Here is a 14,926-nt window from a genome sequence, read left to right as displayed (position 1 = left end):
GGACATTGGCTAGCGTGGTGCCACTGTTTAAGAAAGATGGTAAGGACAAACCAGGTAACTATAGACCAGTGAGCCTGATCTCGGTGGTGGGCACCTTATTGGAGGGACTCCTGAGGGACAGGATGCACATATATTTAGAAAGGCACGGACTGATTAGGGATAGTCACCATGGCTTTGAGCGTGGGAAATTATATCTCATGAATTTGATTGCATTTTTTGAAGATGTAACAAAGAGGATTGATGAGAATAGAGCAGTAGATGTGTTCTATATGGACTTCAGTAATGGCGTACAACAAGGTTCCCATGGGAAACTAGTTAGCAAGGCTAGACCTCATGGAACACAGGGAGAACTAGCCATTTGGATAAGGAACTGGCTCAAAGGTAGAAGACAGAGGGTGGTGGAGGAGGATTGTTTTTCAGACTGGAGGCCTATGACCAGTGGAGTGCCACAAGGATCGGTGTTGGGTCCACAGCTTTTCATCATTTACATAAATAATCAGGATGTGAGCATAAGAGGTACATTTAATAAGTTTGCAGATGTCACTAAAATTGGAGGTGTAGTGGACAGCGAAGAAGGTTACCTCAGATTACAACAGGATCTTGATCAGATGGGCCAGTGGGCTGAGGAGTGCAGACAGAGTTTAATTCAGATAAATGTGAGGTGCTGCATTTTGGGAAAGCAAATCTTAGCAGGAGTTGTACACTTAATGGCAAGGTCCTAGGGAGTGTTGCTGAACAAAGAGACCTTGGAGTGCAGGTTCATAGCTCCTGGAAAGTGGAGTCGCAGGTAGATAGGATCGTGAAGAAGGCATTTGGTATGCTTTCCTTTATTGGTCAGAGTATTGAATACAGCAGTTGGGAGGTCGTGTTGCGGCTGTACAGGACATTGGTTAGGCCACTTTTGGAACATTGCGTGCAATTCTGGTCTCCTTCCTATCGAAAAGATGTTGTGAAACTTGAAAAGGTTCAGAAAAGATTTCCAAGGATGTTGCCAGGTTTGGAGGATGTGAGCTATAAGGGGAGGTTGAATAGGCTGGGGCTGTTTTCCCTGTAGTGTCGGAGACTGAAGGGATAACCTTATAGAGGTTTACAAAATTATGAGGGGCATGGATAGGATAAATAGACAAGGTCTTTTCCCTGGAGTCGGGGAGTCCAGGACTAGAGAGCCTAGGTTTAGGGTGAGAAGGGAAAGAAATAAAAGAGACCTAAGGGGCAACTTTTTCACCGTGGGTGGTACGGGTGTCGAATGAGCTGCCAGAGGAAGTGGTGGAGGTTAGTGCAATTACAACATTTAAAAGGCATCTGGATGGGTATATGAGTAGGAAAGGTTTGGAGGGAAATGGGCCAGATGCTGGCAAATGGGACTAGATTGTGTTAGGATATCTGGATGGCACGGACAAGTTCGACCGAAGGGTCTGTTTCCGTGCTGTACATCTCTGACTCTATTAGCCATACAGCCACAAAACACAGAGGTATATTTTCTTCTGGTCACTTATAGTGCAAATACGTTGGAACAACACACATTAAAATCAAGCCTTTTTTAATAAACCGGCAAATGTCACTGAGCATTGTTTAGAGTGATTTGGAGGATGTTGCTGTTTTATAACAAAAGGATGTTAATGATGGGCAATGAGGAATGTCGAGGTCGGACACCAGGTTAAAATCCAACAGGTTTATTTGAAAGGAGCAGCGTTCCGAAAGCTTTTAATTTAGACTATAACCTGGTATCGTGTGACTTCTGACCTTTCCACCTCAGTCTAACACTAGCACCTCCACATAATGAGAAGGTGTGATGGGGAGATGTTACAATAAGTTCTTGAACTGTCTATTCCCCACCCCTCCGGTTCTGATTAGCTTTGTTTTATTTCTAGAATTTCTCTCTCAGCTTTTAGATAATTCCATAATTCCTACAGGTCAGTCAGAAACCAAAGCAATGACATTTTTCTCATATTTCATGACCAAATATGTGCTTTCAGTAGCCTCAGTCTTCTGCATTGTAAATCAAAAAATAATTTTGACGTACTCGCAACATTTCTGTTCCTCCAAGTTGAATGCATTTCAAATATACAAAATTCACTTGCGTAGTAAGTGAAATAGAACATTTATCAGCAGCAGATTGAAGCATGAGTTCATCAAATATTTGTGTGGGAGCCAAGGACAAAGTGAAGAAATGTGAGATTGGAAGTCCATAATTTTTGTTCTATTGCATGACCCATTCTCTTACTGCGCAGGAGGAGGCTGTTTGGGCCATCAAACAATCCAATCAGGCCCTGTAGCACTGTAAATTCATTTCCCATAAGTGCTTACCCAGTTACCTTTTTAAAATCATTGATCATCTTTAGTTCCACCACTCTCAAAAGCAGTGATTTTCCAGGTCATTGCACAGTAAGCAAAAATCTCAAATCTGTTTTTGTGGCATCAGTTAATGGAAAGTCTTTCTTGTGATAGTCTGTTTTATCTAAACCTATCTTGCGTACCTCCAAGGAGAGCAACCCAAGCTTCTGTAACCTAATCTTGTGTAGAAATCACTTCTCCCTGGGGTATGGGAGATACTCCTTCCCCTCCGTATGGGTATTTTGATGTTGATGTCTGCTGACAGAATTGACAAGTGTTCTATTGTCCAACCCTGATGAATTTCACCTTGAAACAAAATCTGTGCTTTTTTTTTCTTGAAAGAAATGCAAGCTGCTGATGGGCCTGAGCAGGTGCAGGTGCAGGTGGTGATGTTCCAAGGTCCATGCTGTAGTAGCTGACATTAGATGTTGGAAGTAACCTTAGAGAGAAGTGAAATGATCAGAGTTTCCTCCTTAACCCCTACTCGAAGTGTGCAATTCACAGATATTCCATGAGGAATCATTTGACTTAACTATGAGATTCCCATCTAGTCTTTGGTTGAAAGCAGCATTAGTGAATATTGGAAAATGCCCAATGATCTCTGCTTGCACCCTTCCTCTGTGACAAGGAGAAAAAATAATAGGAAGGAATTGAAGACTAGAAGAATCTGCATTGTATTTTTTAAAAGCAAAATTTTAAAATCTTGCATCAATTCTTAACATATTTTATGCCAAATTTTGCAGTGAACAGAGGAATCTTGATTATCCAGCATTCGATTATCCAGCATTCAATTATCCGAATATCGGGTTATCCAGCAAAATTACAAGGTCTTGATGCTTGGCTAAACTGTTATCCAGCATTCAATTATCCTGAATTCGATTAACTGAACGAAATACTCCTCGCCCGTGTCTTTCAAATAAATAAGGTTCCTCTGTACTGGTTTAGTTCAAATAATTTTAGCCACAAGTATTAAGAATTATCTTTCTGTTCATGTACTGTAGGTTCTGTTATCTCTGTCCTCGAAAAATTGCTGTCACAGTCGACAGATCAGAATAATCCTGGACGGATAGTGATCGAGGCTGCTCATGGCAATGCTGCAAAGGTCCGAGATTTGGTTCAGAAATATCCAGAGAAGGCAAGTGAGCCTGCTTACTTGAAAATTCCTCTAAATTCATCGCACAGTTTATTTTGTGGTAAACCACATTTTTGTGTATCTGTGGGGAGTTGAGTGAGAAATTACTCACAGGACATTACAGGACCATTGGTATAGTAACAGTTTAACCCCAAAGTTTCCTGACTGACAAAGGGTTTGTTTCATGTTTTTGATCTGGAATTGTAGATTTTTGAGGAAACTACAAAATATATGGAGTAATAAAATGGATACAAGTACTGATGTGATTTTCTTTCACAAATCTGAGAGGCTAACTTTTTTGATTCTAACAACCTGCCCAATTCTAATCAAACTTTTCTAGTTTTGAAAGTTCCACAAATTAAGCCCTTCTGCCAAGGTAAATGGTCCCTGAATGTTTCTAGGAGACAAAGCAGAACTGTCTTCTGAACCTAACACTGGTATCTTCTGAACTGAAATGAAAAATGTGTTCCTGAACTGACCATCGGAAATAGTGGATGTGTTGGTGGTGGTTTTGGATTCTGGAGGGTGGCAACCAGAACCACGTTGTTTAAAATGGAGGAAAGGAAAAAACCCAGAATTAGAGTTTTAGCTGAACATGACGAGTGTGGAAAATTCCGAAGTCAGTTACAATTGTTGTGTGGTAGCATGACACCTGTGGATGTGATATATTTGTATTTTCAGAAAGCTTTTTTTTGCCGGAGTGCCACTTGAAACCGTTGTTGCTAAAAATCAAAACACATGGGATTGGTAGTAATATTGTGGCACAGGCTGGGAATTGGAGAGCAGACAGGAAGTATAAAGAAAGAGTTGAAGGCAGTGACAAGTGAGATACCATGGGATCAGTACTTGAACTCTGACCACCTGGCTTAGAGGTAGGGACGCTCCCACTGCACCACAAGAGCCTGAATCAGTCAGAACAAACACCTGTTTACCTGTTAACTGGAACTGTTTGATATTGTCATCTAATCACTTGTTTACTAAATTAATTTGACATTAACAGGTGAACTGTCTGATTTGATACATTGCCATATTTAAGTAGGATATGCATTGCATAGTTTTGATTTTTGAATGGCTGCACAGAATGGGACTGGTAGCAGTATTGTTAAACCATTGCAGAATTTATTTATTGTAGCTTATGACTTTCTCTATTGCAATTTTTATGAAGGCCACTATCATAACAAAGAAAATGGGAAATATTTAGTTGCTGGCATTTTTGCAGTGCCCAAAGATGCTCCTACATAATAAAATCACTACAGTTATTGAAAGAAATAGCAAATAAAAGATTAAGTGTAACAAAACAGGAAATACATTCCCATATTGAATTGTGCAGCCTGGAACATAAGTCCGGAACCATTTTAAACATAACAATGCTGCTTGAAGAGCCAAAAGTTGATTGGCATTCCTTTCTGTTGTTCTTTTATATGAGCAACCTTATAACTTGCACCCTGCTATACTTTTTGCAAATCAAAGGAATTTTTGTGACCCACCTGTCACTTATGTGAAAGTTTGGATTTTATTGACTGGGTTCCTGGCTGAGAGAGTCATCGTGATCTATAACACAGAAAAGACCCTTTGGCCCATTGGGTTTGTATCGATCAAAAACAACCAAATGATTATTCAAAAACCATTTTCCAGCATTTGGTCCATAGCCTTATATGCCTTGGCATCGCAAGTGTACATCTAAATACTTCAAGGTTTCTGCCTTGACCACCCTTACTGGCAGTGAGTTCCTGATTCCCAACATCCTCTGAGTGAAATGACATTTCCTCTCATCTCCTGTAAACCTCCTGCCCATTACTATGCCCCCTGGTCATTGATCCCTCCAACATGGGGAGAAGTTCCTTGCTGTTTTCACCCTATCTATGCCCCTCATAATTTCATTCATATTTTATACAAGAGAGTGATGCTGCAGAAAAAGCTGCTTATGAAACATTCACTGACAAGTCATTCAAATATTTTCTTGTGCAGGTTGACATTAAGAATCAGGGCAAGACGGCACTGCAGGTGGCTGCTCATCAGGGGCACCTCGAGGTGGTGAAAATTCTTCTGCAGGCAAATGCTAAGCTGGAGATTCATGATGAGGATGGTGACACAGCACTGCATTATGCATCGTTTGGGTATGAAGGCTGGTCTTTTTGTGAATGTTTTAATGCATGTGTAACCAAGCTGGGATCTCATTTTGTAAAATTATATTGCATCCCCTATCCCTTTCTATGAGCCTTAAATTAGTAAAGCATGCCAGTTATAAGTTGCCGATGGGTTTTTCATTGTGATGAATTGACCAGCCTACCCACACCCTGCCATGCCGTATGGAAAGGTAACCAGATCTCGCTCTATGGACAGTTAGTGTACGTCCGCACCCTAATTTACTGTGTGACGAGGCATTGGCAAACTCGCTGTATTGTCTCATGCTGCTAACTTGTTTTCCAACCTGTATGAAACAATGAGCATGATGTTTTAGTTACCTAACACATGCTCATTGAGAGAGTACTTTATATTTTAAAGATGTACAAATTGTACATTTTGAAACTTGAGGGTTTGGCAAACACAGCGCCATTGAAATGAACAGCAAAATCAAATTTTAAAATATCTATCAGTAATTCCCAAGATTGTTATTATCCTCCAGAATTATTGTTCTCACTTTTTTGAAAGTATCTTTTGTTTGTTTCTGAGATATGGACAGTGCTGGCTGAGCCAGCATTCATTGCCCAAACCTAATTGCTGTTGAAAAGCTGGTGGTGAGCTGCCTCTTGAACCACACAGTCAATTGGTTAGTGCACCACAGTGTTCAGGATTTTCACCCACTGACACTGATATAACAGTTGCAAGTCAGGATGGTAATCTGCTTGAAGGGCAACTTGCTGGTGACTGTGTTCCTGTGCATCTACTGTCTTTGTCCTTTCCCGCGATGGGAGAAGTCACAGGTTTAGAAAGTGCTGTCTTTGGTGCTGCAGGGAGTTAATGGCATACATCATGTCGAAGTTACAAATGGTTGCTTCTCTTTGTCAATGTTGTAGGAAGTAAATATTGAAACGGGCAGCAGTAAGCCATTTGGCCCTTCGAAGGTGATGAATGGGGTGCCATTTAAGCAGCTGTTCTGTTCTGGATGGTGTATAGTTGGAGCTACACTCATCCAGGCAAATGGGCAGAAATGATATTCGACTGAACATTAACAGAGTTAGCCTAATATTGGTAGTAAATAAAATGCTAAAGTCTAATATAAAGGATACAGTAACATAGCTCTTACAAAATCTCAACAGGATTCAACAAAATCAACATGGATTTTGAAAGAGAAATCACATTTGGCAATCTAGTGTTTTTTGAGAGTATAAGTATTAGAATAGATGTGAAGGAACCAGTGGCTGTAGTACATTTGGATTTTCATAACGCTTTCAAAATCCAACATAAAAAGTTAGTGTGCAATATTAAAGCATATGGGATTGGTGGTAATGGGTTGAGAATTGGTTAGCAGTCAGAAAACAGAAGGAATAAATGAATCTTTTTTGGAAAGGCAATGATGAGCATGGTACTATAGGAATCAATACTTGAGCCCTAACAATCACAGTCTATCTCCGTGATATGGATGAGGGAATCAAATGTAATATTTCCAAGTTCACTGGTGAAATAGAACTTGGAAGAATTGTGTGTGGTGAGGTGTAAGTAAAAAGGCTTCAAGGCAAGTTAAATCATTTGAATGATGGATGCGGTACAATATGTACAAGAAAATCAGAATGGCAAATTATTATTATAAATGATAAAGATCGGGAAAGGTTAATGTACAAAGGGACCTGGGTGTCCTTGTACACCAGTCAGGAAGCAAACATGCAGGTTCAGTGAGAGTACGAAGTCAAATGGTCTGTTGGCCTTTATTTCAAGAGGATTTGGGTACAGGAGCAATGATATCTTGCTGTTGCTGTACCAAGTTCTTGCTGTTGCTGTACCAGGTTGAGTGAGGTCACACCTGGAGTATTAGAACAGAGAACGATCGGCTGACCTATGAACTATTCTCAGTTCGTCCCCCCCTACACTATCCCATCATTATCCACATGCTTATCTAAGGATTGTTTAAATCTCCCTAATGTGGCTGAGTTGACTACATTAGCAGGTAAGGCATTCCACATCCTTACCACTCTCTGCGTAAAGAACCTGCCTTCGACATCTGTCTTAAATCTATCACCCCTCAATTTGTAGTTATGTCCCCTCGTACAAGCTGACGTCATCATCTTAGGGTGGACAGTGAAAGTCTTTTTCCTATCTAATCCTCTGATCATCTTGTATGTCTCTGTCAAATACCCTCTTAGCTGCCGCCTTGCCAATGAGAACAGGTTCAAGTCTCTCAGTCTTTCCTCATAAGACCTACACTCCAGACCAGGCAACATCCTGACAACTTTCCTCTGCACCTTTTCCAATGCTTCTACATCCTTCCCGAAATATGATGACCAGAACTGTACACAATGTTCCAAGTGTGGCCTCACTAGCATTTTGTATAGTTGCAGCATGATATTGCAGCTCCAGAACGCAATCTCTCTACGAATGAAACCTAACACACCATATGCCGCCTTAACAGCACTATCAACCTGGGTGGGCAACTTTCAGGAATCTATGTACATGAACTCCAAGATCCCTCTGTGCATCCACACTACTAAGAATCTTTCCATTGACCCAGTACTCTGCCTTCCTGTTATTCTTCCCAAAGTGCATCATCTCACATATAGCTGCATTGAACTCCATTTGCCACCTCTCCACCCAATTCTACAGTTTATCCAAGTGCCCCTGCAACCTGTAACATTCTTCCAAACTGTCCGCTACTCCACCGACTTTAGTGTCGTCTGCAAATTTACTAATCCATCCACCTATGCCTGTGTCTAAGGCATTTATAAAAATGACAAACAGCAGTGATCCAAAACAGATCCTTGTGGCACACCATTAGTAACTGGACTCCAGGCTGAATATTTTCCATCAACCACCACTCGCTGCCTTCTTTCAGAAAGCCAGTTTCTAATCCAATCTACTAAATTACCCTCAATTCTATGCCTCTGCATTTTCTCCAACAGCCTTATCAAAGGCTTTACTGAAGTCCATGTATACCACGTCAACTGCCCTACCCTCATCTACATGCTTGGTCACCTTCTCAAAAACTTAATGAGGTTTGTGAGACACGACCTGCCCTTGACGAAACCATGTTGACTATCTGAGATCAAATTGTTGCTTGCTAGATGATTATAAATCTTATCTCTTATAATCCTTTTCCAAAACCTTTCCTACAACAGAAGTAAGGCTCACTGGTCTATAATTACCTGGGTCATCTCTACTGCCCTTCTTGAACAAGGGCACAACATTTGCAATCCTCCAGTCCTCTGGTACTAAACCTGGAGACAATGACGACTCAAATATCAAAGCTAAAGGCTCTGCTATCTCCTCCCTAGCTTCCCAGAGAATCCTCGGATAAATCCCATCCGGCCTAGGGGACTTGTCTACTTTCACTCCTTCTAGAATTGATAACACCTGTTCGTAACTAACCTCGATCCTTTCTAGTCTAAAATCTCGTACCTCATTCCTCTACTCTACAATATTCTCCTTTTCCTGAGTGAGCAGTATTGTTTGCAGTTTTGGTCGCCTTACCTAAGAGGATAAGCAATGCAGTGAAGGATCATTAGACTGATTTGCTAGGATGGCAGAGGTTATTGTATGAGGAGAGATTGGGTCAATTGTCCCACGTTCACTAGAGTCTGGAAGAACTACAAGAGAACCCATTGAAATTTAGAAGCTCTGACAGGACTGTACAGAATGGATGATGTTTCCCCTCGCTGGTGTACTCTAGGAGAGCAAGGGTTCACAATGTGATGATATGGGGTAGACTATTTAGGACTGAGGTAAGAGAATTTTTTTCACTCACAGGTTGGTCAGCCTATGGAATTTTCACCCATGTTATGTTGTGGAGGCCAGCACACTGAATATTTTTAAGAAAGAAGTAGATTTCTAGGTCTCAAGGGGTAGGGAGTGTGAGCAGCCAAAAGGTGTTGCGATAGAGGATCAGCCATAGAGTCATACAGGAAACAGACCCTTCGGTCTAATTCTTCCATGCTGACCAGACATCCTAATCTGACCTAGTCCTTTTGCCAGCATTTGGCCCATACCCCTCTAAACCCTTCCTATTTATGTACCCATTCAGATGCATTTTAAACATTGTAATTCTATATACATATCACTCTCTGTGCAAAAAGTCACCTCTCAGCCTCCAACGCTCCAGGAAAATAAAATCCTAGCTTGTTTAGCTTCTCCCTATAGCACAACCCTCCAATCCCAGCAATGTCCTTGTGAATCCTTTCTGAACTCTTTGAATTTAACAACATTTTTCCTGAGGAGTTGCAAATGATGCTGAACCTTGTGCAATCATCAGCAAAAATCCCCCACTTTAGATCTTATGATGCATCAGCTGAAGATGGTTAGAGAATCTCTGAGGGACTCATGCAGCAATGTCCTGGAGCTTTGACAACTGCTGTCCGTGAGCCACAATAATCTTCCATTGGACAAGATGTGACTCCAACCAGTGGAGAGTTTGTTTTTACAATTCACATTGACTGCAGTTTCTCTAGGGATCCTTGATGTCAAACTTGGTCAAATGCAGCCATTCTTACCTCAGTTCTAGAGTTCTAGCTCTTTTTTTCAAAGTTGTACCTTTTTATTCCCCCTCCTCCTCCCCCCCCCCCCCCCCCCCCCCCCCACTTCCTCCCTGGCCATATTGAGGTCAGGAGCGAAGTGACCCTGGACAACCCAAACTGCACCTTTAATAAGCAAACTATTGCTGAGCAAGTGCCACTGATAGCAATATCAGTGCTTGTTATCAAGAGTAGACTGAAAAAGCAGTAATTGGCCGGGTTGGATTTGACCTGCCTTTTGTGACAGAACATACCTGGCCAATTTTCCACGTTATCAGGTAGGTGCCAGTGTTGTGACTACATTGGAACAACTTGGCTGGGCACAGCATAGCTAGTTCTGGTACGCAAGGTTTCTATACTGTTGCTGGCTATTGTCAAGGCCCTTAACCTTTGCAGTGTCCAGTGCCTTCTGCAGTTTCTTGATGTCACATGGAATGAATCGAGTTGGCTAAAGGCTACCATTAGTGATGGTGGAGAGCGCAGGAGGACGTTTTACTGCTTATACCTGTGTGAAAAGTGAATGCTACAAAGCAGTTTTTTTTTAAATAAACAGCTCCTTTGTGACAAGAAATAATGTTTGTTCTCTATTTTCTATTCCCTGCTGTAATTTTCAAAGCAAAAGGCAAGGTTTTCCACCTAAAGCAAAATGGTGTGGAGGCTGAAGTTTGGAAATGAAACCACAAATTGTTAAAGAAACTCCCCAGTTCTGCCAGCATCAGCAGAGAGAAATGGAGTTAATGTTGCAAAGAGTCATCTGATTCAAGCCATTAACTCCGTTCCTCTCTCCACAGATACTGCCAGGCTTGCTGCGTTTCTGTTGCACTTTGTTTTTATTTTAGGTTGGATTTCCAAATGATTAAACTTAATAACACAATGTAAAATGAATAATGATTAGTTGTGCCAAATTTCCTCCATTCTGCTATGTTTAAATTTTGCAATGGCTTTTTTTTTAACATGAAAGAGGAATGTTGTGAACTTTGTAGCTTGTTAAATCAAAATTAAGCCTAATTTTAAAAGTTCCAGTTATTTGTATGTCTGTATCAAATTATTAAAAGTTGTTAGAACAGTAGTGTTGAAATTAATTTAAGAAACTGTAATAAAGTTTCTGTAAGTAGGTCTTAAAGTTACTTCTGAACTTTGTTTTGCTTTGTAAACCTGTATCTTATCACATTAACAATAGTTAGATGTATTTGTTTGGTATAGTTGCCATGTTTGGACTGTGGGCCAAACCCCAACCCTCCTTTATTTTGGAGGAGAAAATGTTGCAGAGATGTTAAGCATGTGTTCCCACCTGCTAGTACACTCCAGTGCATGTATATGTGTAAATGTACCTGCTGCTAACTGGCTGTGCATAACTGTGACATTTGCTAAAAATGATCATGACTATTGTATTAGATTTTGTAGTGGTTGTTATTGTCAGCAGCATCCTCTACACCTCTTCCTTGACTTCCTTTGAGTCTGTACACAAAGTGCAATTAACATGGGGTAAACTCGTAAATAATTGATTATTAATTTTATTTGTGTTTTTAATCACAGTAACATGAAGATGATATCATATCATCTTTGTTTCAAAACCTCATTTTTCAACTCCAGGAAATAAGAGTTCAGAGCTGTTGATAAAATTCCCAGCTTTCACGAGATTACCTCCAAAGGTTCTGACAACTTTGATGTGAAGAAAATGTTTTTACCTTCGGCGTAAGAGTGACTACCTGATTAAAGCCATTTCATTTTAAGCTACAGTCACCAGCAAGTTGTAGTGAGCCTGGGCCATTTAATTTAAGATTATATTTTACGTCCAGTGGAAATTAGTACCTCCTTTCAAATGTTGCCTGGCTGTGGAAAGCAGGGTGCTGTTTATGTTTGCTTACAAGTGCACAGTGCGCTGCTCCCAGTCCATATGCAGTGCCAGTTAGCAGCTAGTAAGATAACCTTTTTGTTTCTACTAACTGTAAAGTTATGAATAATTTTTAAAAATCATGGTGTGCTCAATTGGACTGCGAAGGAGCTCCTTCAAGCTTGCTTCCTATTAATATGTGTAGAAATAACTGGGTGACCAGGTCAATGTCTGCCACTAACTTTTGCTTTTTTTTATTTAGAAACCAGCCTGAGGTGGTGAGACTGCTTCTAAGCAAAGGTGCAAATGTTAATCTGCTCAATGCTTCAACATGTTCTGCTCTGCACATTGCAGTAAACAAGGGCTTCACGGAAGTTGTGCGTGCACTTTGCGAGCATAATTGCAGTGTTAATCTGCAGGTGAGCTGAAAGTCACAAGTAGTTTCACTTAATGCTGTTTGTCTAGGGAGAAGAAAAGCTGAGAGTGCAAGAAATAGGATTGTCTGCTTATTTGACGGCCAAATATATGGAGGTGTGTTCATGCAAAGTGGGGAAAAGTCCAAAGAGTAATGACAATTATATGATAAAGTATCATCATTAAAAACAACCAGTGAGAAATGGTATCCAGCCCATGTTGGTAACTGAAACATTTAAACCCTTTCATGGGACAGTGGCATTGCTGATAAGGCCAGCATTTGTTGCCCATCCCTAATTGGCCTTGAGTTTCCATACTGTAGGGAATCTAATTGGCTTCTAGGTCATTTTAGAGAGCATGTGGTATGCATCTGGAGTCACATTTCGGCCAATCCAGGCAAGGATGGCACGCTTCCTCCCCAAAGGAATATTAATGATTGACAGTTAAGTGCTGTAAAATAAGTTCAGTTTTCCTACTCCAATTAAGGTAATCATTTGAAAAATATGCCTATATTTGCAGATAACAAGTTTAGCTAAAAAAAAACTATTGATCAAGGAACAATGGAGAATGAGGGATTGAAGGAAATTGGTATTAATAAGGAGATTGTGGGTTGCATCAGTTAGTGGGATTGAAGTTGATAAATTCCTAGGATCTGATATTTTGCATCCCAAAGCAGTGAACGAGGTAACCCTGGGGATAGTGGATGGGATGGTGATCATCTTGTGAAATTCTAGAGTTATGCAGTGGTTCCTGTGAGCTGGATGGTAGCAGATGTCACTCATTGAAGAAGGGATGGAGAGAGAAAACAGGGAACTACAGACCTGTTAGCCTCATGTTAATAGTCGGGGAAATACTCACCTATTAAGAACGATGTGATAAACAGACACATGGATCATAATGATCTGATTGAGCATTGTCAGCATGGATTTTTGAATGGGAAATCGTGTTTAACAAATGTGATCAAACTTTTTTTGAGGCTGTAATTAACAGAATTGATAAAAGGAGATCTATAGATGTGGCACACTTGCCTGTTCAGAAGGCCTTTGATAAAGTCTCCCACAGGAGGTTGAAAGCATGGAAGTAATGGACTGCCATGGATTAAGGATTGACTAATTAGACAGAGTTGGAATAAATGTGTAGTTCTCACATTGGCACGCTGTGATTAATAGGATACAACAAGGATCAGTACTTGGGGCACCAGCTATTACTATATACATGGTGACAAAATGTAATATTTGAGTTTGCAGATGACCCAAAGCTAGATAGGAGTGTGTGCTATGAGGAAGATACAAGGCAGCTACTAGAGGATTGGATGGACTTTGAGAGTCGATGACAGATGAAATATAAATTGAAACAATGTGTTGTTAACTGCTTTGTGAGGAGGAACGTATGTGCAGTATTGAGAGATTAGAAAGTGTTGATATGCAGAGGGACTTGGGAGACCTTGTTAATAAGATGCTGAAGGTTAGTATGAGGCATGGCAAGCAATTAAGAAGGCTTAACAATATATTGGTCTTTATTGCAAGAGCACTTGAATACAGGAGTAGTGAAGTCTCTCCTCAATTGTACTGAGTCGTGATTACATCACTCTGTGTGAAGTTTTGGACCCCTTACTTTTGGAAGAATATTACTGCCATAGAGAGACTGAAACGAATGTTGACCAGATGTATTCCCTGGATGACAGGACTGTCCTGTGACGATAGTTTGGGGAAGCAGCCTGTATGCTCTTGACTTTCAAAGAATGAGGACTCATGTCATTAAAACCTACAAGATATTTAAATGAAAATGCAGGACATGTGCAGGTAAGATGATACTTTTGGTTCGGGATTCTACAAACAAGGGACAAAATTTCAAAATCAGGGTGAAGCCACATTGAACCAAGATGTGGAGAAACTTTTTTTACTCAGGGTGGTGAATCTTTGGAGTTCACTACTGCAGAAGGTTGCAGAAGCGCAGTTGTTGAGTATTTATATATGATTGTAGTAGAGCTTTGGTCAATGCAGAAAGTGAAAACATGGAGGGAAAAAAACCATTTGAAAAAAACCATCAGCCATATTGAATAGTTTTTCAATACAATCCCCATTCTTTTCATTATGTTTCAAACATTAATCGATCAATTAATCAACAAGCTTCCATTACTGAAAGGCTCTATCTGGGCTAAAGTGCCTTAGATGTTCATATCAATACAATTAAAAATGTAAAACTGTTCACATGTTCATTTTTAAAACTGACTTTACTTGATGAAGGGGCAGCACTCCGAAAGCTTGTGATTTCAAATACACCTGTTGGCCTATAAACCTGTTGGTGATGTGTGACTTCTGACTTTGTCAACTCAGTCCAACACCGGCACCTCCACTTCGTTAGTTTTTTAGTTTACAATGTACATCAAGTGTTCCATCTATGTATTCCTGACAAATGTATGAATAATTATGGAAACATTGGCCTGTGACTAGCAAGATTGTGTAATATCAACACACAATTCCTATTAAGAGAGTGCAAAAGGCTAGCCATTGACATTCTTTGAATCAGGTTGTAAGTTTGCTCGCTGAGTTG

General features: G+C 40.4%; 1 protein-coding gene across 8 annotated transcripts in view; it reads left to right on the top strand.

The window, feature by feature from the left end:
- Positions 1-14,926, top strand: part of mib2 (MIB E3 ubiquitin protein ligase 2) — a 213,711-nt gene that overhangs the window by 167,266 nt on the left and 31,519 nt on the right. For all 8 annotated transcript variants that reach the window (XM_087980239.1, XM_043676268.2, XM_043676266.2 and 5 more), the window contains 3 exons: positions 3,336-3,469; positions 5,435-5,583; positions 12,222-12,378. In XM_087980239.1, the coding sequence (XP_087836365.1) occupies positions 3,336-3,469; positions 5,435-5,583; positions 12,222-12,378 (440 nt within the window). The remainder of the gene's footprint in view (positions 1-3,335; positions 3,470-5,434; positions 5,584-12,221; positions 12,379-14,926) is intronic.

This window comes from Chiloscyllium plagiosum, unplaced genomic scaffold (genome assembly GCF_037043375.1).
Source record: "Chiloscyllium plagiosum isolate Xiang-an unplaced genomic scaffold, Cpla_swu_hap1 HiC_scaffold_37, whole genome shotgun sequence".
NCBI lineage: Eukaryota > Metazoa > Chordata > Chondrichthyes > Orectolobiformes > Hemiscylliidae > Chiloscyllium > Chiloscyllium plagiosum.
The sequence above is the reverse complement of the archived record's forward strand: the minus strand, read 5'-3'. Positions and strand labels throughout refer to the sequence as shown.